Below are 26851 nucleotides of genomic sequence, written 5' to 3' on the forward strand. Positions count from 1 at the left end.
ATCCCAAAATATCAAGAATTTGTATTTGCAAAAGGAAAAAGAAGACGAAAGTTTATTCGTTTTTCATTTAAGAACACACGAGTTTCTTTTTTTGCATAATTTTCTAACGAATTCACAAAGTAAATAGGTAAACAGAGGTCTTTTTAAGTATGCTATAGAAACAAATACTGCTACAACTTTTCTATAGAAAAACCGAATGTAATACGGTTCCGTTTAAAAGTTATAATTGGGCTTTATAACATTTTTAGACAATGGGCTTTTCTTCCATGAATGACTGCTTTAAGCTCAACTAAAGCCCACTTAGAATTAATGTAATTATATTTTCTAGAGATATAGTATTATTTATTGTCACATGCACACTAAAAACAAATGAAAAAGGAGCATTTCAACAAATTTAACTCTCCTAAAGCCATGAATAAATAGGAGGAAAGGAAAAACTTGAGATGCTTCTTCTCTCTTCAGCTATATCAGTTGGTGCAAATTATTAACAAAGAAAACTGCATGGAGAGATGTGATCGGTTCAGTGACTTACATAGTATGCAGAGAATGATCTTCATCATCAGAATACAAGTTCAAAGGTGATTCTCATTGTCTAAAACCGAGACGGTATAGCACATCCTTTAGTACTTATATCTCACAGATGCTCCAAACCACAAACTATCCATATCCTTCAGCAAAGCCTCTAGTGCACACCGCTACTTGAAACACATCCTCTACATCACAGAAACAAATAAAATCAGCAAAGCGTGCCTATTAAACTGACAGCCAATGATGCACTGCAAGTTTTGAATACCAAAAAGACACACATGCATAGAGAGCAAACACAAATCTATAATAAATGGTTGGTGCGGTATGTTAACAGTGGTGACAGAGTGCATGGTCTATTTTCATAGTTCTAGCATGGAAAAAGTCAAGTGAACTAATAGAAATCCACAGGGTTCCATCCTAAGACCAATTGATGATAGGAGGAGTGGCCCATTAAACTTATATATTGGTTTCAGTTATCTCTTTAGACGTGGGATACTGTTGTATTTATTTTTCTTTCATTTGCCAACATTAACAAGACATGGGGCTAAAAGACATGAGAAATATGTAAAATTTCTAATTACCAGACATAACAATTACGAAGTGACAACAAACTCGCATGCACACGATATAGCAACCTTCAAGCGAAATCGCCAGATATTCACAATACACAGAGCTGTAAAGTAAAAGGGCAACAAGAGTAAACAAAGGATAAACAGACTCACTAGGTCAATTATTTTGGGAAGATGAAAAGTTTCTATATCCCCCAGATACTTGCCCAAAACCTCCATCTTGTGAAGAGCCGTAATTAGTATCTTGCGTATATCCCCTTTGTCCAGGTCGTGCATGGCTCTGAGTCTGATGTCTTCCCTGTTCCTGTGCATAATCAGTCTCAAACTCTGCTTGGTTGAAGTTTCCCTGAAAAGAAGGCGTAGCATTTCTTTGATTGTGTTCTGAGATACTATAGCCACTTCTTTCACCCGATCCAGCCGAACTATTATTTGGATGAGGTGGTAAATTAGGTGAATTTGGATAACCTCCACGTGGGTTTGGCACATAGCTCTGCTGTGATGGAGATCCGTAGCTGTGTTGTGGCTGTGGTGTATAACTGGTCTGTGGTGGCTTGTAGTTCTGCTGCTGAGGTGATGCACTGCTCGGGTAGGGTGGTGACCCATAATTTTGCTGGGGTGGAGGCCCATAGTTCTGCGGAGGTGGTGTCCCAAAGTTCTGCTGGGGTGCTTGCCTGACATTTTGTCGTAGTGGTTGCCCATAGTTCTGTTGTGGTGGTGGCCCGTAATTCTGCTGCGGTGGTGGCCTGTAATTCTGTTGTGGTGGTGGCCCATAATTCTGTTGTGGTGGTTGCCCGTAGTTCTGCTGTGGTGGTTGCCCATAGTTCTGCTGTGGAGGCGGCCCATAGTTATGCTCTCTTGGACGCCTATCCCTGTTGCTTCTTCTCCCATAATGCACTGGAGGCGGTCTTGGAAAAATCTCTCCATTGACATACTTGTCCCCTACAAATGTGATGGCCATGCTTACAATAAGTAAGAACAATGGTTCAATCCAAAAGACACATTCAGAGAGTCAGTAATGGAACTAACCTCCGTATTCCTTATTTACTGGATCAATATAGGAATCTGGCAATACAAATACCACTTGCGGAATGCCTAACGACAGAAACTTTTAGTCAACAAATGGCTGAAACTCCACTGTGCAGTGTAATTGTCGCAAAAGCTACACTTACTTTTAAACTTTTCAGATGTCTCTTCTGAACACTCAACCTGAAAACCTTGATATGTTGTTGTACTCAGTGCATATATTTTCTTCTTTGCCTCTTCGACACTAAAGAAAAACAATCAAAGGATGAGTCAGGCAATGTATCAAGCTATGCTCACAGCCCTAAATGCATTTACAGTATGAACTGGTGCAGCCAACAGTTGTAATAGTATAATTAAGTGCAGGGAAATCAGTACACTGTGTTTAGCTCCAAATTATCAAGAGAAAATATACCCAACAAAAAAAACACCATTTATACTAGCTTACTTTTCCAAGAAGTTATATCGGAAATTCGGAACACCCTTCCTAATTTCTAACCAGTAACAACGGACAAAATGAAGAGGAAAAACAATAATGATAATACATGGTGTGAATATAACCGCATCGACATTCAACATATAAGCATGTTATGTTGATTTGATTGAAGTGTCAAAAGCCCCCGTTTGATCCCTAACCTTAAAGTTGTTCCTCTAAGATCCACCCAATTTTTTGCTCTGGGAGGGAGCCATTCCTTAAATCATCAAATAATTCATTATCCTAAAGCGAACACCAATCAGCATCAGTCATCCCAATCCCAGCAGTTTTTATCAAATATAATTAAATACTGTTCAGAAAGCACGATACGGTGGCACTATAACCACACTCACTGAAACCAGCTAGCATTTCGACTTCTGTTCAATTGATGAAATAGTGACCTATCCATTCACTAACGGTACAAATCACATTTGAATTAGCCATAATTTGATCACAATTTAACAGAAATAGGGATGAACCGACAGACCTGCCGAAGACTTGTGCAGCGATATTGATATAGGTTTCGATCATCTGTTCGCGTGGAATACTGGAATCCTTGGGGAAATCGACGGTGATGAGCCAGTGGTTGTAATCGCAGCCTTCGAAGAGGATTGTGTCGGGCCCGATTTCGTCCGTCTCCGGATCGAATCCCTTGCGGAATAGGGTGGTGGAAGAAGTGAAGGAGCGGCGCGTAAAGTGCGGAGGCGGGGTAGGGGATGGAAGAAGGCGAGCGGCGGAGAGGAAGGACAGTGGTTTGGGTTTGTAGCCATAGCCATGGACAGAGTGGTCTAGAAGGGAAAGAAGGCGTCGGAGACGAAGTGGACGGAAGGCCATAGCTTCAGAGAGGGAAGTTAGGGCTTTTTGGGGGTTTAAGGATTTGGAAGTTACTTGTAACTAGTATCAGGGAGATGATCCATTTATCATGCGAGATTAAATGTAAATTTGTTTTTAGTGTTAAATAAAGAAGAATAGAATATCGTACTAATATGTTTAATTTTAGATATATAGTAGTTCGTTTTGTCAGAGACAAAGTAAAAATAAAAATAATTCTTCATTGAAAAAACATAAATTGAAACTACATAAAATAATTCCTCTTTTGATATCATGCACCCTTTGCAATATCGATCAATGTTTGATAGTGATTTCAAATCCCCTCATAATCATGGACACTCGAACAAAATTATCACTTTCTACCATTAATTTTTGAATATCCGACGATTTTGCTAATTGTCTTGCTTATCGTATTTATTTAGTGCTTTTCTGTAATTGTATCGTGCTTTAATCTATACTAGGACTACCAAATTTCAGGAAAGAGGAAGAGAAGATGAAAAAGTGTTCAACTTTAGCAAATGAATAGTATAACACCCAAATGAATATGCAATGAGTACGTATTTAAGGTTGAAACAACTTCGCTGCTTCATCTTTGCCAATACATTCGATTTCAGTTTATATAGGAGACATACACACTTATATATATTCATATATGTATATTTGCAACTCATACAGACCAATCCTCATCATTTCCTAACTACTACCAACGAACAAAACTAATCAAGGACCAATTTCCCTCTCTACGTCAGTCTATAGTGTGATCAGAATGTATATTACCAAAAACATCGTGGCATGCTTCCCAGTTGCCCTGTTCCCTAGCTTCCCAGTATCCACCAACATAACGGTATGTCTCCGATCCTTTGTCTTTCGCAAACCAACGTGGCTTCCACCCCTTCTCTTGCATCGACCTAGCCTGTGTTCCCAATCAAATCCACCACATGCTTTAATAGATTGAACAATCTTCACCATGTCATTTCTTTAAATACTCAATCTAATGTGTTGTCAATATAATGTATCACTCAAAGTAAACGCCCCCGCCCTCATGGCTTTATATGATAGCCGAGAGGATACGCACATGTTGCTGAACTTTAATGTTTAATCAGAGAAGTATCATGGAAGCTTATGGGCTAAAACGGCTGAAGCCTGCATTAGTCGTAAAAATGTTGATCACGCGTGTAATTTCAAGATCAAACTAGTTACCTGTCGTTGACGTTGCTCTAGCCGCAATTTTTCAACGTTCGCCTTCTCGTACTCACCATTTTCCAAGCACCTCTGGTCAGGTCTCAATCTTGAATCTGTTGGGGGTAGCTTCTCCTGCAAAAAGGTGTTGAGTCGGTGTCAGTGAATCCAATGTCAATACAAAACCATAAAACGAGTAATGACACATATACATTCTGGGATCCATGTCATGGAATCGAGTCCACAAGACTAAACAGAACTATTTCACAATAACATGCTGTAATATATTGTAGGCCAACAAAACTGGCTTCGATAGGTAACAAACAGGACAACATTTGTACAAAATTAATTCGTCTCCAAAAAGATCACCTTTAATCCTGGAGTAAGCTCATTCATTGTGATGGCAAAGCGAGTCAAGTTATAACGTGTTGGGAACTGCGGAGGCTTGCTGCGTTTCCATAGCAATCGAGCTTCAGACAGAGATTCATGACCTTTTCCTTTGGAGCAATCTCCATCAACATAGTGCATGCTCTCATCCCATTTCCCAAACAATGTTGCCACCGTCTTTCCACTCTTGTCTTGGACAACTCCATGCACCTACATTCTCAAAGTTGTTTTATGGAGACACCCTTAAGAATAATACTCCAGAAGCCTAATTACTAAGAAGCATAAAAATATATGCTTAGACACTATTTGATTGCAGATTATTTGTTTTACAATTTCACATGGAAAAAATTAAGATAGTTCAGTTCCATAAAATATGCCGTTCCATTTCCTTATAATTTCCAACTATACATGAGTATGAGAGAGCACCTGATGAGGATTCCGGTCTATGATGGACTGCTCCTTGAATTTAAGCTTACAAGAGTAGTCGTAATTTTCTTGTATCCGCATAGTACCATAGTGGTCACAATATAGTTTTCCCAAAATGAGATTATATATTGATGTTGTAACCTGTCAGATAAAGGTCTTTGTTTGTCTATGAAATAAACTTGGAGAAGATAAAAATCAGCAATGATTTGTGAGAATACCTTACTCCATTGAAATACTGTTCCATCATCGAATTCGACAGTCAGAATGCCCACTGGATCAAGCTGAATGGACCGACCCCAGAATTTGCTTTTCAGATTACTATCGCCATAAAATCTCCAGCCTGTGCCCTCGCAATGGCATGCTACAATCATGGGGTGATGACTCACCTGATCCAAAGGAGCCACTTTCGTACACATTGAAAGTAAAAGAAAATAAAAAAAAGAAATTCACTTATAACTTAGCACTCTGTTTAGATTAGAAGTGGTAAGTTCTTTGTTTTGAGCTATTGTGCAGTTATAACAAATTCAGACAATTTTTACAAGATTGTAGCCAGTCAAAGATCTCCAAAGCAAAGTCAACAAAACTATCTTAGCAACCAAAATTTTTAGTTCCTCATAACAAACTGATACCTTTTCTGAGAAAAATCGCAAGCCTTTGTCTGGATAATCAGCTTCATAAGTCTCCCCTAACAATGGATTAAAAGGTTTGCAAATTCTTCCTTCTGTAGAAGCATAGCCAGATACAGCAAATGCAGCTACATTTAGAATCCTCATTAGGTTGTTACCCTAAAAAGAATTTAATAGTAAATCATAAGTCAGTTGCTAAAGGGTGAAAACAGAAGCATCTTGCAAGAGGAGCACCCATGATACATCAAACTCTAGAAACTAGATTAATATGTTAAGACCAATTTTATCGAAAACGCAATGCAAATCAACAACAAAAATTCAGACCTCAGAATAACACAGGTTATCTGCACCATAGCACCAGCTGATTGGACGAAAAAAGCTAGAAAGGTAATACATACTAGTATCAATTATGAAACTTTCTGTTGAACAAAATGGATGTCACTTTCAATGACTACAAGGAGGGTGCTTTGATGTATAGGAAATGCAAAACATCATAACTTATTTGGCTAACATGTAGTGCACCAAATTCAACCCTCAATTCCCAGACCTATAAAAACCAATTGCAATGAAATATCAGAGAACACACTGTACTAACTTTCTATTATGTCAACTATATAGAGAGAGATGTAACAAAGAAAACATGTCTGATGCAATTGTGCAGCCAGTGTATCAACAAAATAAAGTACCAGCAGATAATAAGATAAACATTAAAATCATTACCTTCTTCCCCCATTCATAAGCTCGATCAAGAAGATATGAATATTCAACATCTTCAAAACATTTTTGCAGAGAAGAGAGAGGCTCATTGAAGTAGACAGGGAGACAAACTTTCGTGAGATCCTTCCCGATGTTGTCTTTGATCATTGACCATAAACTCACTCCTTTCTCCTTCTCGACAGGATCGGGTAATTTTTTCCTACGCTTAACATGAGGAAAGTTTCTTCCGGCAGATCTAATGTCAGGATCAATACCATCCTCAGATTCAAAAGTACTAAGATCGTCACCAGATGACAATGACGATGTCCTAAAGTCGGACTCATTGCTCTTAAAAGAGCTAGAAGAAAGAAAATCCTTGGTGTCAAAGAAAGTATTATCTTCTTCATCTGTGTCTTCGTCAGCTGCACCAGCTCCTTCATTTTCATATTCAGACTCACTGGCACTTTCTGATAGAAGTATACAGAAAGGTAGTGAGGAGTGGCTCAGTTTATTCAAACACTAAATTGGAGATGCAAGATTTACCATATACTAGTATTTATGGATGTATAATAATAAAAAATTTAAAACTAACAAAACAGAATGAAAAGTTTGACAGCATTAGGCAATCAAACATTGTCACTCCCAGTATATGCTACAAACTAACGAATTGCAAAGTCTAAATTTCAAAATACTCCATGATAAGCGGTATTTACATGTACATTTACGAGCTTTTTAGTCCAACTTGTTGATCAAATCCATTGAGATCCCCCCAAACAAAGATGATGGCAAAGGTTGTCAGCATGAAACAATATGTAAAAGAACTACAGACCTACTGACAACAGAAAACTTGGGAGCTTAAATAAAATACCATTCACATGGTCTCGGTCATCAGGACTTAAGAAAATCATGATTTGGCTTAATGATGTTAAGTCAACCAAAAAAATTAGAATGAATGGGGAAGCATACCACTATACTTATCTTGCCTTGATCTAGAGGATGCTCCAATTTCTTTTAACTGCCTCTGACTCTCGTCAACAACTGTATTCTCCAGATCCACTTTTTCTGTCTACAAATTTAGCAACAATGTTTCAGCCACAAACTAATGAAAAACAATAAGTAAAGAAATAATATTGTGAGTCTCGATATATCTTCTGCAGGATGGTTCAACATAATGCACAAGATATACCCATTCCAGAAAGTGGTATTTGCATAAAATAAACCATATGCCTTTAACTGAAATGGCAACAAAAGAATGAGTGGGTATTTTAAAAATTGTATACTACTCCAGAAGGCTAAAAATGAAACTACAGCCAATGAGGCCATCACAGAACTTAGTCACTGAGTATATGATTATAAGAGAAACATTGGGTGTATAAAAAAATGTAAAGGGCTTGAATTAAAGGTATCCAGGATGGGTATGATATGACACAGAAGAGCACCTCACACAATCAACAATTATCAAAATCTAAAGAAGCTAACTCTATGCAAGTTTCCCTGCATGCAAACATATAAAAGGTGGAGTAGTTTTTATTGATATGATGAGCAACAACAAAGAAATTATCAAAATCAAGGATTTTCACAAACAAAAAGTATCGAGTCAATCAACGTTACGTACAACAGAACCAATGAAAAAAGACATAAGAACGATGATGCATCTACCTCTTCAGAGCAATAGAAGACAACACCTGCCAAATGATAACTGGTGGCTAATTGTGAAAGACGTTGAGAAACCATTAATGAACTGTCAGAGTAAATTCTGCTACTGAGGAATATTATATTGTTTTAAATAAGATGGTTGACGATAAAACCCACTTGTTTATGAGTGAGTGAAACCAGAAATTATCATTTATATGGTACAAACCAGAGCAACCTTAGATCATCAGATCTGTGCCGATGGGACTTCCAATTTCAACCAAAAATGAACTTATCTACCACATTATCCATTCCAATGACCCCAAGAGACCAACATCCCAGTAATTATAGATTATAGGTATAGGGTAATCCATTTCTTACAACGAGGGGAGCTAAATCTAACAGCCTATGCATACTACCAAGTGTTAATGAGTAAAAACTTAAATTAGGATAAGATAATTAATATAATAATAATAATTATTATTATTATAATAATAAATATTTAAAAAGAATAAAAAACACCTTGATGTTGTACAGGCTGAAAATAGAGCAAAGGGAGAAATAAGCCTCAAAGGTGCCTCACTAATATAATTTATACTTTTAAGAATATAGTAACAATGAGTACAGTGACATTCAGAACCAATTCTAGTTCTAGAGATCTAGAGTGTTTATAGTCAGTCTACAACAAGAAGAAAAAAATCACTCAAAACACCAAGTCAGCCACTAAAAGATCTAAATGTACAGCACTTTAATGTGCATAACTCTGTGAAGAAGCTATAGAATAACTCCGAAAAGAATTTGTAAGAGAATTTCTACTAATCTTGACATGTACCTCTAACTGCCGCAATGTGTCCATGAGAAACCAATGCTTCTGTTTCAAGAGCATCAGCTGATTCTGCAGTGAAGAGAACTCATCCTTCATGATCTGCTCACTGTCCTGAATTACAGCCTCGCTCACCCCTTCTTCCAACAACCTCCGCCTCAGCTTTTCAGTCGATACAGCTAGGTTGTCCACGGGAGCCATTAACTCACTGTTGGACATCCTTGGAAACATGTCCTTCATAGTCTGCAATACCTCCATCCATGCTAATTTATCCTCTCTGCTCTCAGCCCTTAGATGGAGCCTCTTTGTACCCGTAAAAATAGAGAATCTCCTATCATCTGATCGGCTCTCTCGAATAGACGAGACCTGAACAGAGATAATCATTTTTTAAAAGACCTAAGACACATTTCTGTAATATTGTACTAGTATCAAATAAAATCCTAAACATGTTGCTGCAAAGTTGAAACCAAGTTAACCAACACCAAAACAGTAAGTATTAAATGAATCACGGTGATGCAAATCAATAAATACAATGCATTCTTGAGCATTACTAATGTAATAAGACTTGCGTTCAGTGGCAACACATGGCCAATCCTTTCATTCCAATTTTCCAAAACAAGATGAAGCAAAGAGGAAAATCTTAAGCTGAATGAACAAAAAATAAAACCAAAATCTTCATTCAACAACACTCAATTTCCCAATTCAGAGATAAAAAACATAGTCCGCAAATCACGAATGCTGATGATGAACTACAAAAAGAAGGTTTAGAAAAAGAGAATCGAAACCTTCAAATGAACTTCACCAACTGGCGTCCGGCTCTTCCCCGGAGAAGTTCCATTCCAGTGATGATGATTCTGGTAGCTATGCTGCCTCATAACCCGCCGCATCGATGTCTCCCCAATCACCCTAGAACCGCTCTCCGTCTCCTGATTAACAACAATCTTATCCGGCCCATGGATCTTATAATAGCTCAACACTCCGTCTTGCAACACGAACCACCGCGGCCGCCATCCCCTCCCGTAATTCACCCACTTGTACAGAATCCCCGAAACCCCGTCCCCAACTATATCGTTAATCTTCAAATCGCGGCTCTGACCATGATTATGACTGTGGCGATTGCTGTTCGAATTGCTCAAGCTCACAGCACCGGCGCCGTGATCGGCGGCGGAAACACGCGCCGACGAAACCCTCGAGGTCGCGGCGGCGGCAGGGATGGAGGAGTTGCTGATCGCCATTGATGAGACGCAGCAGAAGGGGTACATTCCGGAATCCAGCATAATTTACAGCTTCGATACTCGGATCATTACTCCTTGCCTTCTTAAAAAAATTGGTGGAGAAAATCAAAGATGAAAGAAAGGAATGAATAAGAAACAGTAATTCAATTTTGTTAGAGAGAGTTGAGGTGTGAATAGATACAGGATACAGAGGAGAGTGGTGAGTATAGGTTGGATATGAGATTGATATTGAATTTGGAAGAGAGAAGTTAGGGGCTTCGCGGAGAGTTTTCCGGTGAGATGATGAGGTGGCTTTGGGGCGGAGATGTAGTCTTTGTTGAGGCCGCCGGTGAATTCATTTTATTATGCTGCTCCTTTTTAAAACGGCATATATATAATTACGTGGAGTACTAATTTTTCTTTTCTTTTTTTAAATCTATCATGGTATTTTGGTATATTCTACTGAGGTTCTCTAATGCTTATAACAATATAATTCAAAACTAAGACTAAATTTACACTCTTAAATTTTGAAATGAGTGGATGAGATTGCTAATAAATTTTCAATAATTAGTAGACAAAATATCAACAAAAAGTAATATCGGGATTATGTTATCATATGATAATTATGTTTTTTATATCAACATAGTGTATTACAAATATCAACAATATAACATGACATTATCAACACAAGTACAAGAAAATATCAACACGGTTTTATTAATATGTTACTTACATTATATTGAAATTTTGCATACACTATATTGATATTTTTTTTGCATTTGTTGATAAAATCTGCTTATCAACATGTACGAAAATTGAAATTTAATTTATCAAATCTCATCTCCCGAACATCGTCGGAACATTTGCAATTGAAATCTCGTTGGAATCCTTATAAAATTATCTTTAATTTGATATATTTTTTATGAAAAATAATTTAAATCGATAGAGTTACGTAAATTTAAAGTTTTAAGATGGTTTTAATGAGAGTGAATCGACGTTAATACCCTTTAAGTTTATTTAATAACTTTTTTTAATTTAAAATATAATTTATGTGACATTATTTCTATGACTAAAACTTCTAATCCAATAACTAAAATTTAATCTTAATTTGTGATGGCTAATTAATTAGCAATTGATGATACAAAGTTACGCTATTTTGTGATAGCTGAGCGGCGTTAATACATTAAGTATTTTTTTCATCTTTTCATTTTAACGAGTGAAAAAATATAATTCAGATATTAATTATATTTAAAATTTATGAGAGTTATCAAAATTTAAGTAATTTTCATGATATTATTTTTAAATATTTGATTGTGTTTAGTTATATAGTAGATGCTGGTCATATGATATGATTGGCTTATTATGAGGTGGTCGATTTTAACTTTATGCATATAATAATTGGTACTTAGTGGAATTTACATACAAATATAATTACTAGTATATAACTATAGTTAAAGTAGGCGTGACAGTTATTTAGTGATCGTCATATAAATTTTATATTCATTTGACATATATGTGATTTCGTGTATGGTTGAAGCTTTTAGAAAGTGATCATATCCTTGTGCAGTCACTATATGGTTTTTTAAAAAAAGCTATTCAATTATTCTATTCGATTCCGATATTAAGGGGGTGTGTCTTCCTTATAAATAGAAACTATAAAAAATTAAAAGTCGTTAATTTTTGTGAAATCTTTGAAATAAAGAATATATTTAATCATCGACAGATGGAATAGTAATTCTATTGAAATTTGAAAAAATCTACGAAACCATATTTTCAACACGTGGTATAGAATGACTAATGAGAATGTATGCATCGAAATTACGACTCCATAGTCTCATTTTAGAGTAAAATAATGAATGTGTCTATTTATGAAATAGTGCCACCATTTATCTAGATTCTACTAGAGTAGTCAACAAATACCTTTTTCTAATTTTATTTCTTGGTCATGTTTGAAAACTCAACTCCTTCTCCAATTAAGAGTAATATAGTTGTAAAAAATATTTAATACCCATAAAATATCCCATTAGTAATATATGTATCATGTGCTACTGCTAGAGGTTGCAGCTTTAATTCAAGTAAAACATCACATGATTATTTTAATTAGTTGGTCGTTAAATTTTTTTTTCCATTCAAATTTACAGCTGGTACTGGTATGAATATTGTGACATGTAACAGAAATCCAATCTCATTTGTACATTCAAAACAATGATATGTACATTCTGATAATGAAAATTTAGACTCGTGACATTGTGCTATTATAGATTTTCTTCTCACTTTTGTAACACATACTACAAATATCCAATGTGAATTTGTTCACTAAAATTTGAATATTGTAAATTAGTTAATTAAGGAAATAATGGTGTCGTGCATAGATGAAATTCAGACAACCTGTAAAGTCGTAACTAATTAAGGAAAAAATGGTGTCCTAACGACATTATTTAGTGTCCAAATCTATCGATTTATGTAACTATTGTATATTTATACATAAATGTATGGAATATTTCATAATTTAAGGCTAGACTGTTTAGTTCCAGCTGGTTGTGTTAGGAAATTTTGCTGTCACACTTATCTATACATCTTTTTTTGGTAATTTGCAATTTGAAGATTTTGGAAATGCCTATTGTAGATATGAAAATAATGAAATTATTTGTGATTGAAAGTTGGGAACGTGAACTTTTATATAACTTGTGGTTATAATTGGCGTAAATGAAATTTAAATTAGTATTTTAATTTGGTCTTGGAATGTCAGAACGGTATTGCAGACTATGATTTTGCTAGGTGTAATATTTGCTTGTGTTTTTTACTTAGTAGCAATTGATTAGATTCTTCACTAATTTCTGTCTTTGTTTATTTATTGTGGATTCTTTGGTGATTTTAGCTTTATCTTTAGCTGATTGTTGTAGATCTTGTTTAGAATATACTAATATGGCAATCATCAAAATAGTTCTCTTTCGTTTTTACACGGATTAAAAAGGTAAATTTAATATTCTTATATATGATTATTTTATTTTGTTCTTATTGTTCCACATTTTATTTTAACAAGCAATAATAAACTATTTAGATAGATTAGTCGATCTAAAATTCAATGAAGTGAACTAGAGCTTTAGTCTTACCAAACCAAATTTTTTTTAGAAATCATCCTTATTAGTCATTAGTAATTATCATTATGGAGCTTAAACGAACTTTTAGCACGGTCAAAAATATTGTTGATCTCGCTAAGCATACAATATAAGTATATAAACTGCTGATTTTTTACAACACATGCATAATCTTAAGTAACTCAAAATTTTGATCATAGGAAAATAAAAAAGTTAAAAACTCACTACCGAAAATGATGAAGTTACTCTAATCTTTTCTTCAAGTTCAAACAGCACAAACGACAACTATGCAAACCAAATAATATCATTCGAAAATTGAGGACTGCGACATTATTAAATCATGGATATTAATTTGTAAAATTATTTAGGATCTATATTTATTTAATCTTAATTATAATTTTTTGATGGGTATATAAATGAATAAAAATTTAAATTATTTATTTATGAAACGCCAGCCTTGAACAACGAAATATCGTAGTTTAAAACGTTATTTTTATCTATATAATTATTTTTGCAATTTGGCCTTTGGTATGAAATTCAATATGTCAAATCTCAAATCACAATTAGCACGTATTCACATAACGAAGCATTATTCTCGATTCCATCCTAAATTAATAAACTGTAGTAACATTAATAATAATAAAAAATACTCAATTCTCTCGTAACAATATGCACTTTTAACAATATGCACTTTTGATTGGATACAAATTTTAATATACAATTAATAAAATAAGAGAGAAGTTGAAATAAAAGTAATTAAACTATTGTTAAATGAGTTTAACCTTATAAGAGATAAATTTTTTTTATTAAAATTAAAAATTGCATACTAGAGGAAAGAGTGTATATTTTTGTGGGACGGACGAAGCAGCAGTCAGTTTCCCAAATTCATCTAGGTTAATCATGCTTTAAATGTTATAAACTAAATTGGGAGTCTAGACCATGGACCCCTATGATGGTAGCTAATTATTGTCATTAATAAATCTAGTAAGTAGGTATTTAATTAGGGTAAAAAATCTACAATGTTATACTAGTATACTACCATGTGAAGTAATAATCATTACGTACGAAAAGGAAGCAAATATATCGATTTTCAAGTTGAGCGTGGCGCGTCACTTTCTTCGAAATTGTTATAGTAGTATAAATTAGATCAGCCATTCATCATTAACTAAAGTGAAAGATGGTAAGACAATAGTAGTTTTTAAAAGGGTCCACTAAACGTGATCAAGCATGTGAAGTTTTAAAGGATGATTGACCAAAAATGGTGGAGATCCAATATCTATTAAAAGACCCATGATTTCATTGATTTGATTAAAATGCAAAGCACGATTTTATTTGCTTTATCAACTCGACAAATAGGATCTTTGACTACAATGTATTAAATAAATATAAATATATCACAAGCATTACAAAGAAATTGGCTTTGCCGAGCACTCTTAAGTCGTAACCAAACACTTAAAAAAAAAAATTCAAAAAATATTGAACACTTTCACATTATACTCCAAGCTTATTACGATAGCTTCGAGCATTTTTCCTAGTACCAAAACACCAATACTTGAGTTTGTCGGTGTTCATTTGTTAAGTTTATTCTCCACAAATACTCTTTCGAAAAGATTAATTTAACCCTCAATACAAATACTCTTGAAATGATTAATTTAACCCTTAATTAATTTTAATTTACGAATCGAGCGTTTCTAATAAACTCTAGTTGTTGCTCAATTTTATGCTTCGCCATTATTTATTATCCAATCATTGGAATCGAATATATAATAGCATTATCATCGGATCGAATGCGAATAAACTTTTCTCTATTTTAATTAATTTCCCGACATTAATTTAATTTGATTCGTTTCCAACATATCGGCAGCAGCCCATTCCTCATAAGTCGTGACGATTATTAATCACCATTCCGTATTTGGTAGACCAACAAACATTCAATCTCTATACTAAATTTACAATCCAATACATAAGTGGCCTTTAATTTGAACACAACTAATTTTTAATACACAAACTAAAACAAGACTAATCCCATACATGTAACGAGCCTTATCCTATATGTCTCTTGACATTTGTGTTATAGATATAAAATCATATCGTTTGATGTTCTCGAAGGGGCTTGTGGTGTTAGAGCATCCCCAACGGCACGTTCCAGGGGCAAGATGGCAAAGGGATGCGTTGCAAGGGACAGAGCTCGATCGGAAGGGATAAATCCACAAGCTTTCGCGGCCAATTTCTTTGTAAATATAATTGTGTTAATTTATATGGAAACCGAATCAATGAAACCCAAACCAGGCACTTCATCTTTTCATTTTTCTTTGATTTTTATCAATAAATGGTATATTTAATTTTTCTATCATGTGAATTTAACTACGCATATAAACTTAAGTCATAGCATACAAATGTAATTAGCATATGAGTTTAATTAAGATATAAAATTTAAAATGTAATTAAATTTATTTTCGATATTAATTTATGAGGTTACTATGATAAATTTATAATGAACATAGTAGTGCCATTAAAATTTAAAATATAGTAGCTAAATTAAAACAAGACATTTTATACAGATATAAAAAATAATAAAGAAAGAAGTAAGCAAAAAGTCGATCCTGTTGAGTTGCATGTCTTCTTCGAACTAATGATTCAAAATCAAAGCTTGTCCTTTTTCGTCAAAAAAGCCAGGCCAACCTACGAATTTAATCATGCCAAAACTGAGTAAAATGATTAAGTTAACTGTGACATGTAAAATAAAGCAAGAAAGAAAAAAGGAGAGTCAAAATTCATGAATTCACATGGAGAAGATGCTGATGTCCTCCTTTTTCCTTTATAGGAATGAAACTTGTTCAAGCCAATTTCCTTCTGACCAGTCCTTGAAAGAAATCGAAACTGTAACAAAGTAAGAGCATCAACACACGCGGATAGAAAAAAAAGCCACATAAATGCATATGACGAAATTGCATTAAACACTTGAGGGCCATGGGTGTCCCATGCCCCCCGTCTACATAAACGGAATAAGGAATGTGAGGGGAAGTAGTGGCATTGTTCTTCTCTTTCCGTTTCCGAGTAAAATTTATGAAGAGGGCGGCTGAATAGTGTTAAATAGAATATCAGTGTGATAGCACAGTGCTTGTTAGGTAGCGAAAGGGAAAGGCGGAAGGTGCTTGTTCCTGATGGAGTTTAGAGCCTCTGCCAGATCGATAGAAACATAAGTTCGCAGTCTAGTTGTGATATCTAATAGTAGTAACGGTGGAATCGCAAAGGAATCAATCTAGTATCTTTCTGAACTTCTCCTTCTATCCTTTCTTAGGTATGGGAATTCGGGAAAGAACAGGAAAAGTTAGAACCACGGTGCACAAAAACGAGCAGGAGCTACATGTCTTCATGTTTCACATGTGAAGAATATTTGCCATTTGGCATTAAGACAAATGCAACAGAGATGATAGCTACAAAATACCAAGCACAGGTACACCTTCTAGTTGCGGGCATCACTTTCAATCATTTAAATCAGAAACAGGACAAGCAGGAAACATCAAATCAACGATCTAACTTGATGAAACTTACAAAGAAGTTCAGGGTAATTTTTTTAAAAAAAGATAAAAAAGAGAATATCACACAGGATTAACACTTCTTATAAACCCGAAACCTGAAATCAACTGCATTATAGTGTTTAACAGAAATTGGAAGGCTAACAACGAGCATGGCTTGCAAAGGATAAAAATAAGAACTACCCACTAGTCTATTTAGACCAGTACAATAATTTCAATTGTTCAGAAGTTTTGAACAAAAAAAATGATAATTTTAAATTCTCTAGCTACACAAGTATTGATTTTGACGTGCTAAAAAAATTGACATGCGATTAAAATTTCACTGCTAGTTGCCTATAAAAACATGTTATATTTCAATAATGTTCCTATTTTAGGAAACTATATTTGTACTATAAATAAGCAGACTATTTCATGCTTCTGTAGTCATACTAGTTGAATTGCTGGACTGCTTAAAGATTAGAAATAGCGGGATATATGTATACCTATTTCCATCTGGATGAAGCTCACATATCTGACCATCATCAGTGGCAGCCAATAAATATCCAGAAGGAGTCAATCCCTGAGAAGCAGAAGGTTTTTGGTGTAACGATAGGCACTTGGACAATAATAAGTACTCCTCCGGTCCCACAATAAGAGTCACATTTCACTTTTACCATAAATGGTAAGTAGGTTCCACATTCCACTTCACTCACATTCTATTATAAAACCAATATAAAAAAGTGGACCCAATATTCCACTAACTTTTCCAATTCACCATTCTTTACATTTCTTAAAACCCATGCCCACATCAAATGTGACTCCTATTGTGGGACGGAGGGAGTAACAGTAAGGTCACTGTTATGGTAACTTCAGTTATTTTACACGTACTTTACACGTTCATACTAAATAGGCTAATTCTTCCTAACTCAAGATATTTTTCTGTAAACAAAAATAATAGGTTTTCCATATCTGTGCAGCTCTTATGTGCTTCAGCAATCAAATGAAAGTAATAGTAAACACAAAAGGTTAAAAAAAGCAGGGGTAATAAGAAAAGCAAAGAGCTGTTGTTAATGGATGCAAGCTAGGATTTCTTAAAATGTGCATTCTATCTTCCTTCAGAAAAGAGCTCTCAGTGAAGTGGCCCCTCAATAATGACAATTCAGAGGGGTGGCACTGTTAGGTTGTTAGTTCACTATATTATCTCTGTGAAATTAAAGCTGTTCAAGTGTAAATTTGTTGTGGAATTGTTCTGAACAATCAAGTTGAATTTTTTAAAAAAACTGACATTTACCTTGTAGTATTGTTTCATGTAAAGTTAGAGATCATTAAACAAACTTTCTGAAGTGAGATTGTAAGAGTCACCACCAAATGCTCGAGTAAAAAAGCAAAGTAGATGCTCTGGTGAACTGAAGAGTTTTTCAAATAAAATCTAAAGGATAAATTGGATTATCTTGTGCCAATGTTTCAATAATATTCACCTGGATTGTGACAACATTTTCAGAAACTTGGTCTTCGCTCTCATTCTTTTCCTGTACAATAACTCGCTGTCCACTGCATGCAAGTTACATAATAAGAAGCAAGGAAACCACCACATTCTAGTAAATCATTGTTAATAAATATTCAGGCCAGATCTTTACAATACTGGAAACTTTAAACTAGTATATCTCTTCTTACGAATCAAAACCTAGTTCTTTCATAAATAAATAACACGAGAATTACACTGTACATAATAAATGACGTGAATACTTTGCCTTCCTTTTTTCATCTTCTTTTTCTTTTTCCAGTTTTATGAATGCAATGCATATAGGTGGTCTAAGTAATGAGTAATGACAAGACAAGAGATAATGACATGGTGGTCATCCATAGGCCAGATATATTCATTTTTTATGTAGATTCAGTATTATAAATGCACCTCTTCTGTACCAACAGAAACATGTAAGACAATAAATTTCAATCTATTTTTTAATGTACTTCTTCACTTCCATTCCTTAGTTTCAAAATGCAACATTCTAGAGCAGGAGATATAAGCATAATCATTTTTCGCTTGTGAAAGCCTGAATATATGTTTCTGCATCCCTAGGCATAAACTTAGATGAAAACATCATATATTTTCCTGGTATTTCCTTTTTCATAGGTCATCAATAAGGATCTTATACAACTTCTATAAAACAATTGGAAAGTATCTATATACACATTGATGGCAGTCAGTCTCTAGTCACAATTATCAAACCATGTTCAGGGAATATACAAGGAAATTTGAAAAATAACAAATAAACATAAAAATACGGTAACTTCATATTTTTCAAATTTACTAATAGTATTATCAACCTAATCGCACAATAGAGAAACCCAAACATATTTTCGTAAACTAGATACAAAAGGCTACATGTGATTTCTTTCTCAGCCATAATCGATATGGCTTGTGCCAGGAATCACCACTTTATAGTCTTACCTGTGAAGCCATGTTTTGTAGTAGAGATTCTCCAGTGCTTGAAAGCCTACATAACAATATTAACCATATAATGTTCATTCAATGTCTTGATAAGTTGAATATATTTATATTGGTTGAATTGATAAGCAGGTGTGAAAGTGAAAAATAAACCCAAATGGAATTAAAGAGTGCCATACTGAAAGTTAAACTGTAAACATCAAATCCCAAGACCTATTCTTTTTGGCAAAACAAAATCATGCGTATGAGCACAAATTAAATTCTTAGGAGATATATTTGGTTGTTCAATGGCACAAAATACATTGTCATTGTTTTAATTCATTAATTGAACTGAGAACCATGCAGAGAGATTTGAACAAAGAGATGATTCTGATACCCAAATAGAATTTTTTATGTCGAAACCAAACTCTAGATATAAAAGAATATGTCACCTCCAATGTTTAATTCACATAGCACGTTACAGCCACGCAAGATAAAGAAAAAACCTTAACAAACTAGCACAGAGAGAGAAGAGAAGAAAAATGATCACCTTGGCTGAGGAACATATCATGAAAGACCTCGAATTTATTAAAGAAAGCTGATATGATATCTTCACGTTGCAATTGATTCGCAGCATATCCCAACCTCTGCAGAGCAGCATTCAAGCATGTTGTCGGTTTTTGATTATCAATATTCAAGCCGATTCCTACAAATATAAGACAAGTACCTCAGTGGAAACCCTTGTGATTTGACTATTGTTTGATGTCATACCAGTATATAGTAATATGACCATACATGACATGACTCAGTTTCAATAGGTGGGAAGGGGGTCTGTCAGAAATAAAAGAGTGAATATACCAAAGCAAGTAAATACATGGAGAACTTGTCTGCTAATAACGCATAAAAGAGAAGAGTATTTACCAGCACTGATATTAAACTTTTTGGACTTATACGTTGATGTGCACAAAATGCCACCCACTTTAAGACCATCTAAATATAGATCATTTGGCCACTTTATCCGGACATCTAGAGAGGGCATTCCCTGAAATGCTACGGGTATTAAGATGTGAATAACAAAAAAGAAGTACGGAGTAGAAAAAAAGATAAAGAATAAGCTAAAGATATGCACTGTAAATTGGAAAATGAGTTATCAAAACTAATCAACAGATAAAATATAATATACTACCCCTGATTTTAGAATCTAAAGAAGCAAGAGAATATAGCTTAATCATTTGCAGAATAACTCAGTTTCTTTATGTAAAAGCACAGTTTCTTGATACAATGAGTTAACCCCTACCATATTCTCTCATTGGAAAAGCACACAATGTCCTGCTCAGAGTCGTGGACACTAGATTGAATTCATCAGAACTACTGAAGAATATTAGCCTACTTAATATATAATTTCTTGATGATGAAATTCAATCAAATTGAAGAATTTCACATCTACGAACTTATGTAGTTTATAAAATTGTACATGAAATTAGACATAATCATTGGTAAAGAAGTCATACTCCACACTTACACATTGTAGCGAACTCAGTTGTATTACAAGTTAGTAAGTTACAACCTTTATACCAGCCACACTTGTGACCATAGCCTAAAGAAACATCACGTGCCTAACCTCTACTGAAAAATTCCAACAATAAGATCAATTTTCAACATTTCATACACTCAGTTCGCATGTAAGCTCAGTGTCTGCAGTTATAATTGCATTAAGCCCCTCGTGATGCAATTATAGCTTACAGAAAGGCTTCCACAAACAATGCTCTTTGTAAAGAATGGGCCTTGACTCAATGTTGTGTGTGTAACTAACATTAAACTAGAGACCCTTGTGCTAGAGCTGAACTGCTGACGCACTTGCATAGCAAATGCATTAAGAAACTATCATAACAAACTAAGTTTGTAACATAACGTGACATCTCAAATTTGAATTAGTAGAAAGGATAATCCCCCACACATTCTTCGACCGGCCTTGAAACCCGAGCCAGATGTAATCAACAATTACACATAACATGAACATATAGATGCATTCCAACGCACAATATGAAAACACAAATCAATACCTCTGCCCTTAAGCTGCACGTCAGCAACACACACAGAGCCAATAGGCAATTCACCAAAATTACTGCCCAAAAAAGTCAAAACAAAACATCACAAATGAATAAACTCATATTAACATAAAATACATTTACGGTTCAGGCAAACTAAGAATGCAATAAACGGAAGCCTTACTTGGCAACAACATCATGCGTGGAAGCTAATCGTGGAGAGTAAACCAGCAGCCTTCCGAAACGAGAAGTCGAGATAGAATTCATGTACGAATTCACACGAAAAACATCGTCGTTATCATTACCAGCTCTGTCACTCTCCGAATGCAAATAGACAGTCACCGGAGATCCATCGGGGAGCTTCAAAGCGTTGTTCGCCTTCAAGCACCGCGCCAATTCATCCTCCGCAGCCGACTTCCCGCAAAGCATGAGCTTTGTGGATGATTCTGACTCCATTCCTGAGATGAAAAAGTTAGTTAGGTCTTCATATCACAATTCACAAACACTGATCGAGGAAGCTAATTGAGTTATACGCGTTGATAGGCAGAGATTCTTCGGGGAGAAACCAAGGTTTTGCAGAGAGAAAAATGGTGGAGGTTTGATTAGAGAGAGAAGGCGAGGGGAGCTGATTACAAAGAGCATGGTAATGAAGGCGGAGAAAACAATTTTCAGTTTTAACATTCAAAACGGGTCGGGCCTAGTTAAGCTGGGCCCAATTAATAACGGCCCGAGAAAATAGAAACTTAAATTCCTACTGTCTCTGCAGCTTTACACAGTAGTGAAATTCGAGTTTCGGCGTCAATGGACGAACTAAAGAAGGCATTAAACGAAAAAGGTTTAAAATTTTCGACGCTTCCAGAAAAGGGCCGCTGCCTTTTCGCAGCGCGTGATTTCTCCCCAGGTTTGTCAAGAAAGATGTTGCCTTTTTTTTTCTTTATCTTCGATAATTTGTTTGAGTTGTTGCAGCTATTGATTTTGATTGTATCGAGCTGTAGGGGAAGTGATATTGAGTGAGAATCCATATGTTTGTGTCCCAAACAAGAACAAGTGTGAGTGGTGCTTTTCATTAACCAACCTGAAGAAATGCTCTGGTTGCCGTGTTATTTGGTATTGTAGCAGCGAATGTCAGGTGAATATGTTGATGTTTGGTGTGCTTTTGGGTTGAAAAGAATGGAGAATTTTTTATCTTGAACACGAGTTTAGTTTCTTGTTTTGCGGATTTTCTGGGATAATTTTTGTATTGTGTGTGATAAGTAGCTACATTTTCTGATTAATTTCAGAGGTCAGATTGGAAGCTGCATTCTGCAGAGTGCAGGGTGCTGTCGAAGGTCGACAAGCAAAGAGTGAATTCGCTCACGCCATCCTTACGATTGATGGTGAAGCTTTGTGTAAAGCGAAAGCTGGAAATTGAGAAGGTGAGTGCCTGAGCTTGATTATTGTTGATGGTAAAGTAGCAGATTCCATGTTAGACTTGTAGAATCGAAATTTGGATCAAGAAGAAAAGGTTAATGAAGAAAATTGTAAATGGATGTAAAAATGTAGTAATAGCTCATGTCTCTTTCAAGTGAGGAAGGCTTTCACCTATCCCTGCCCTGGCACTGCATAATTATGTTAAGTTGCATAGAAATTCTTCATGTAATAGATACACTGTTTCGATTCCCCGTTTAGCATCGTTGTCTAACCTGAATGTTAATTTTATTTGTGGCATTCACAAGGTTTTGATGCACCAAGTGCATTTTGAGTAGCCTAATATTTTCAATTTCAAGCTAGTTGCTAAATCAAATAGAACACTCGGGAAAATCTATAAATCTTCAACTTATGTATTGGAAGTTTATCTGTCATGGAATTTAACAACTGCCCTAGGTGTTTTTATCATTAATGTATGCTTAATTAATTGCTTTGTCTTTTACCATATTTCTGAAGTTCTACTCTGTTGAGGGGTAAAATGTTCATGCTCAACTCATACAGATAATTGCAATGAGCCCAATGATGGTTGATGATTTTAATGCTACTAGGTTATCCCTACATCTGCTACAGAAAGTTACAAGTATGTGGAAGCGTTGGTTTCTCGTATCCTTGGGAAGTGTTTAGTCCAGACTTATGCATTCTATGGTATAAAGCATGTTAAACTTCTACAGCTATTGTATTCTTAACAAAACTAAAATAGATATGTCAGATATCAATGAGAAACAGCTGCTGCTGTATGCACAGATGGCGAACCTTGTCAATTTGATACTCCCGTGTCCCGATTTCGAGATCAACGTCAAAGAGATTGCAGAAAATTTTTCTAAGGTATTTAATGAACTAAAACATCATTTTTACATTTTTAGTTGTCTCTGCTCATATATTTCATGTCTGGGAGATTTCTCGATATCCCACTCGTTGCTGAAGTTACAGCAGGAAATGTTATTCTTTGTTGCATTAAATCCGTATTTTGTTAAATGGCTTTAATGTGTAGTACTATGAAATAAGGCATTTGGTGGTTAGAGTCACATATAAATTTAGAAACTGAAGCATTAGGAAAGTAGTTTGTACTTTATTTACTGACTATTGGGATCATTTGAGTGTCAGTTCAAGTAAATGTTCCGGTCTCAATGAATTATTATCTCATTTTTTATTTTCAACACCCAGCTAGCATGCAATGCACATACTATTAGTGACAGCGAATTGAGGCCCCATGGAACAGGGCTGTACCCTTTCATTTCTATCATCAATCACAGGTATTTTCACAGATAGTCAATAATCTGCCAAACTGCAACACAGCCTTGCCACAATTGTCTTTCTGACTAGTTTTGGCTATTTTAGCTGTTTACCAAATTCTGTTCTAGTATTTGAGGGAAGACTTGCAGTTGTACGGGCCATGCAGCATATACCAAAAGGTACTGAGGTAAATATCTGATGATGTCCTTTTGTTTGATACATCTGCAAGTTTTTGAGTGTTGAAGGTGGTTATGCTATCAATGGTTCTTCAGATTCGATGGGTATTCTCATGCATTGTTCTCACTGCTTTCTGAAGGTATTAATCAGTTATGTAGATATTGCTGGAAGCACTTTAACACGGCAGAAGGCTCTTAAAGAACAGTACTATTTCAATTGTGCTTGTTCTCGCTGCATAAAATTGGTACTTTTGATAGCCCCTCTCTGTTTCTTAGCATGATTCTTTAACAAATTTGAGAATCCATCTACTGTTTTCTGGTCTTCTGAACCAGTGCGTTCCATGCTTAAGGGACAATCTGATGATATTCGAGAAAGTGCAGTTCTGGAAGGTTATAGGTGCAAGGATAGTCAATGTGATGGATTTCTGCTACGCGACTCTGGTACACCTTTGTTAATAGAGAATGTTGTTACCTTCTGTATCCCTCTGAAGTCACTTTGCTAATCTCTATTATTTAACGACAGATGACAGAGGGTTCATTTGCCAGCAATGTGGACTTCTTCGGGAGAAAGAAGAAATTACTAACATCACTATAAAATTGAAATCTATGTCAGAAAAAGCCTCCACGTTGCTTTCTTCTGGTCGTATCCTTGAACTTTCTGATTTAGTTACTTGCATTGTTCATCTCTCCTCTCTAGTAGGGCTGGGAAACGGTCGGTTCCCAACTGAACCTAAATGTCGGTTAAACAACGCGGAAAATGACGAAAGTCGAAAATGGGACCGAAACCGAGACGGAGGTGCGTTCAATTAGTCGGTTCCATTTTTAGAACCGAAATCCAGCCACTGTCCAAAAATTTTCTAAAATTGTTACAGCAGGGATTCGATCTCGGGTGAAAGCACTAGAATGAAGGTAGGCTATTTGATTCTCGGTTCTAACCAAGAATCGACGGAAACATAATGCCCCAAGCCGAAACCAGACCTTGACCTCTGATTTCGGTTCTTGGTTAACCAAGAATTGACATTTTCAGGTTCAGTTCTCGGTTAATTGAAAACGGAAAACCGTTTCCCCAGTCCTACTCTCTAGTAAGGTAGTTGATAAAGCTTCTGGTTTTCATCAACACTAGTATATGGAAGTCAAACTGAAAGAATGAGAAGCAATGAGATCCTTAAAATGATTCAGATAAGACTGAGGCAATTGAGGCTTATAAGATGATTGAAGGATTGCAATTACAGCTGTACCAGCCATTATCAATCAGTCTTATGCGAAATCGGGAGACTCTCATTAAGGTTGTTTGCAGTTTGAAATACTTTCTTAAAAGTATTTTTTGTTTTGTAACTGTTTTCCAAATGACAAGGTTGGATCCTTTCTTTGCCACTGACTATTCTATGTATTGTACTAATTTTTATTCGGAAATCCTATTTCTTTAGATAATTATGGAGCTGCAGGATTGGAGGGAAGCACTTTCATATTGCAGACTAACAATTCCAGCATATGAGAGTATGTACCTCATTTATCAAATGCTCCGCTCCTCTAAGCGGGAATATGTGAATTTTAGATGAATGCTGATGTATAATATTTCGGGCTTTTACTCATATACTAGCATTCCAAGATGTTTTAAACTGATAGTTGACGATATGATATGCTACATGAGTATAGTGCATCTGGCTTGTTTGATTTTTAGTTCTAGACGATCTTCATGTGTTGCCGTTAAGAAGAATAAATAGATGTTGCAGCTGCAAAGTTGATGTTTGTGATGTGCTATTCCACCTATTGGTTTCTGAGTGATTTTGTATACCATTGTAACTTCAACAGCCCTCACCCCCTTCTTGCGTTGCGGCTTAAACATTCTTTTGGTCATGCAGGAGTCTATCCAAGATCTTACCCTCTGGTTGGACTACAATATTATATGTGTGGGAAATTCGAATGGTGAGAATTTTCTCCGAGTCAAGTGGGCATGAAATGCCTCTCTGTAGAATAGTTGTAGCGATCAATCTAGTTGGCGCCCACCTCCTTGATCTACCATGGCCACCCTAGCTGAGTCGGCATGTCTGAATTTGCAGGTTGCTGGGAGAGACAGAAGCGGCAGTTAGATCACTGACGAAAGCATTGGACATATTGCGAGTGACTCATGGAACAAAGAGTCCGTTCATGGTGGAACTCGTGAATAAGGTGGAGGAAGCTCGTGCAGAGGCTTTGTACAAGCTTCATTCTCAAGTCGAAGACCAATCCTCGACTCTCACTGCTAATCCTCGATTTGAAGAATGGTAATTTGACAGTCATTGCAAGATTGTGTTACTGCTGCTAAAATGGTGTTCATGTTATGTAAGAGTTACCAAGTACTATTAGAGTGCTCTACCAAAAAATTATCGGCACTTTTATAGTGACTGAAACAGTCAACTTTTTGATTATACTACATCATTCCCTTTTTCCCTTATTAGTGGCATTCGAACTCAAAGCAGATAACATCAGATGCTTAT

General features: G+C 35.5%; 4 protein-coding genes across 4 annotated transcripts; 1 reads left to right on the forward strand and 3 right to left on the reverse strand.

The window, feature by feature from the left end:
- Window positions 1–425: 425 nt before the first annotated feature.
- LOC125185448 (multiple organellar RNA editing factor 1, mitochondrial-like) lies at window positions 426–3489 on the reverse strand. Its single transcript, XM_048081981.1, has 5 exons — window positions 3080–3489; window positions 2267–2364; window positions 2124–2189; window positions 1251–2036; window positions 426–713 (listed from the first exon to the last, which is right to left on the reverse strand). Exons 1-4 carry the CDS (start codon window positions 3424–3426, stop codon window positions 1255–1257), a joined length of 1293 nt encoding a protein of 430 aa, XP_047937938.1. The 5' UTR covers window positions 3427–3489; the 3' UTR covers window positions 426–713; window positions 1251–1254.
- A 473-nt stretch (window positions 3490–3962) lies between these two features.
- On the reverse strand, window positions 3963–10757 carry LOC125222481 (oxysterol-binding protein-related protein 1C-like). The gene is made up of 10 exons (XM_048125122.1): window positions 9978–10757; window positions 9202–9558; window positions 7704–7803; window positions 6762–7204; window positions 6045–6200; window positions 5634–5801; window positions 5416–5556; window positions 4972–5199; window positions 4624–4737; window positions 3963–4336 (listed from the first exon to the last, which is right to left on the reverse strand). Exons 1-10 carry the CDS (start codon window positions 10467–10469, stop codon window positions 4169–4171), a joined length of 2367 nt encoding a protein of 788 aa, XP_047981079.1. The 5' UTR covers window positions 10470–10757; the 3' UTR covers window positions 3963–4168.
- Window positions 10758–15931: 5174 nt separating this feature from the next.
- On the reverse strand, window positions 15932–22185 carry LOC125221333 (biotin--protein ligase 2-like). Its single transcript, XM_048123456.1, has 11 exons — window positions 22032–22185; window positions 21683–21956; window positions 21514–21575; window positions 21363–21421; window positions 20372–20492; window positions 20001–20156; window positions 19475–19520; window positions 18501–18573; window positions 17526–17602; window positions 16291–16384; window positions 15932–16186 (listed from the first exon to the last, which is right to left on the reverse strand). Exons 1-10 carry the CDS (start codon window positions 22177–22179, stop codon window positions 16342–16344), a joined length of 1059 nt encoding a protein of 352 aa, XP_047979413.1. The 5' UTR covers window positions 22180–22185; the 3' UTR covers window positions 15932–16186; window positions 16291–16341.
- Window positions 22186–22260: 75 nt separating this feature from the next.
- On the forward strand, window positions 22261–26808 carry LOC125220081 (histone-lysine N-methyltransferase ASHR1). Its single transcript, XM_048122214.1, has 14 exons — window positions 22261–22399; window positions 22494–22627; window positions 22779–22913; window positions 23514–23568; window positions 23666–23790; window positions 24130–24218; window positions 24304–24385; window positions 24515–24619; window positions 24725–24815; window positions 24898–25017; window positions 25554–25660; window positions 25802–25871; window positions 26237–26300; window positions 26435–26808. Exons 1-14 carry the CDS (start codon window positions 22300–22302, stop codon window positions 26640–26642), a joined length of 1485 nt encoding a protein of 494 aa, XP_047978171.1. The 5' UTR covers window positions 22261–22299; the 3' UTR covers window positions 26643–26808.
- Window positions 26809–26851: the final 43 nt, after the last annotated feature.

This window comes from Salvia hispanica, chromosome 4, assembly GCF_023119035.1.
Source record: "Salvia hispanica cultivar TCC Black 2014 chromosome 4, UniMelb_Shisp_WGS_1.0, whole genome shotgun sequence".
NCBI classification, from domain to species: domain Eukaryota; kingdom Viridiplantae; phylum Streptophyta; class Magnoliopsida; order Lamiales; family Lamiaceae; genus Salvia; species Salvia hispanica.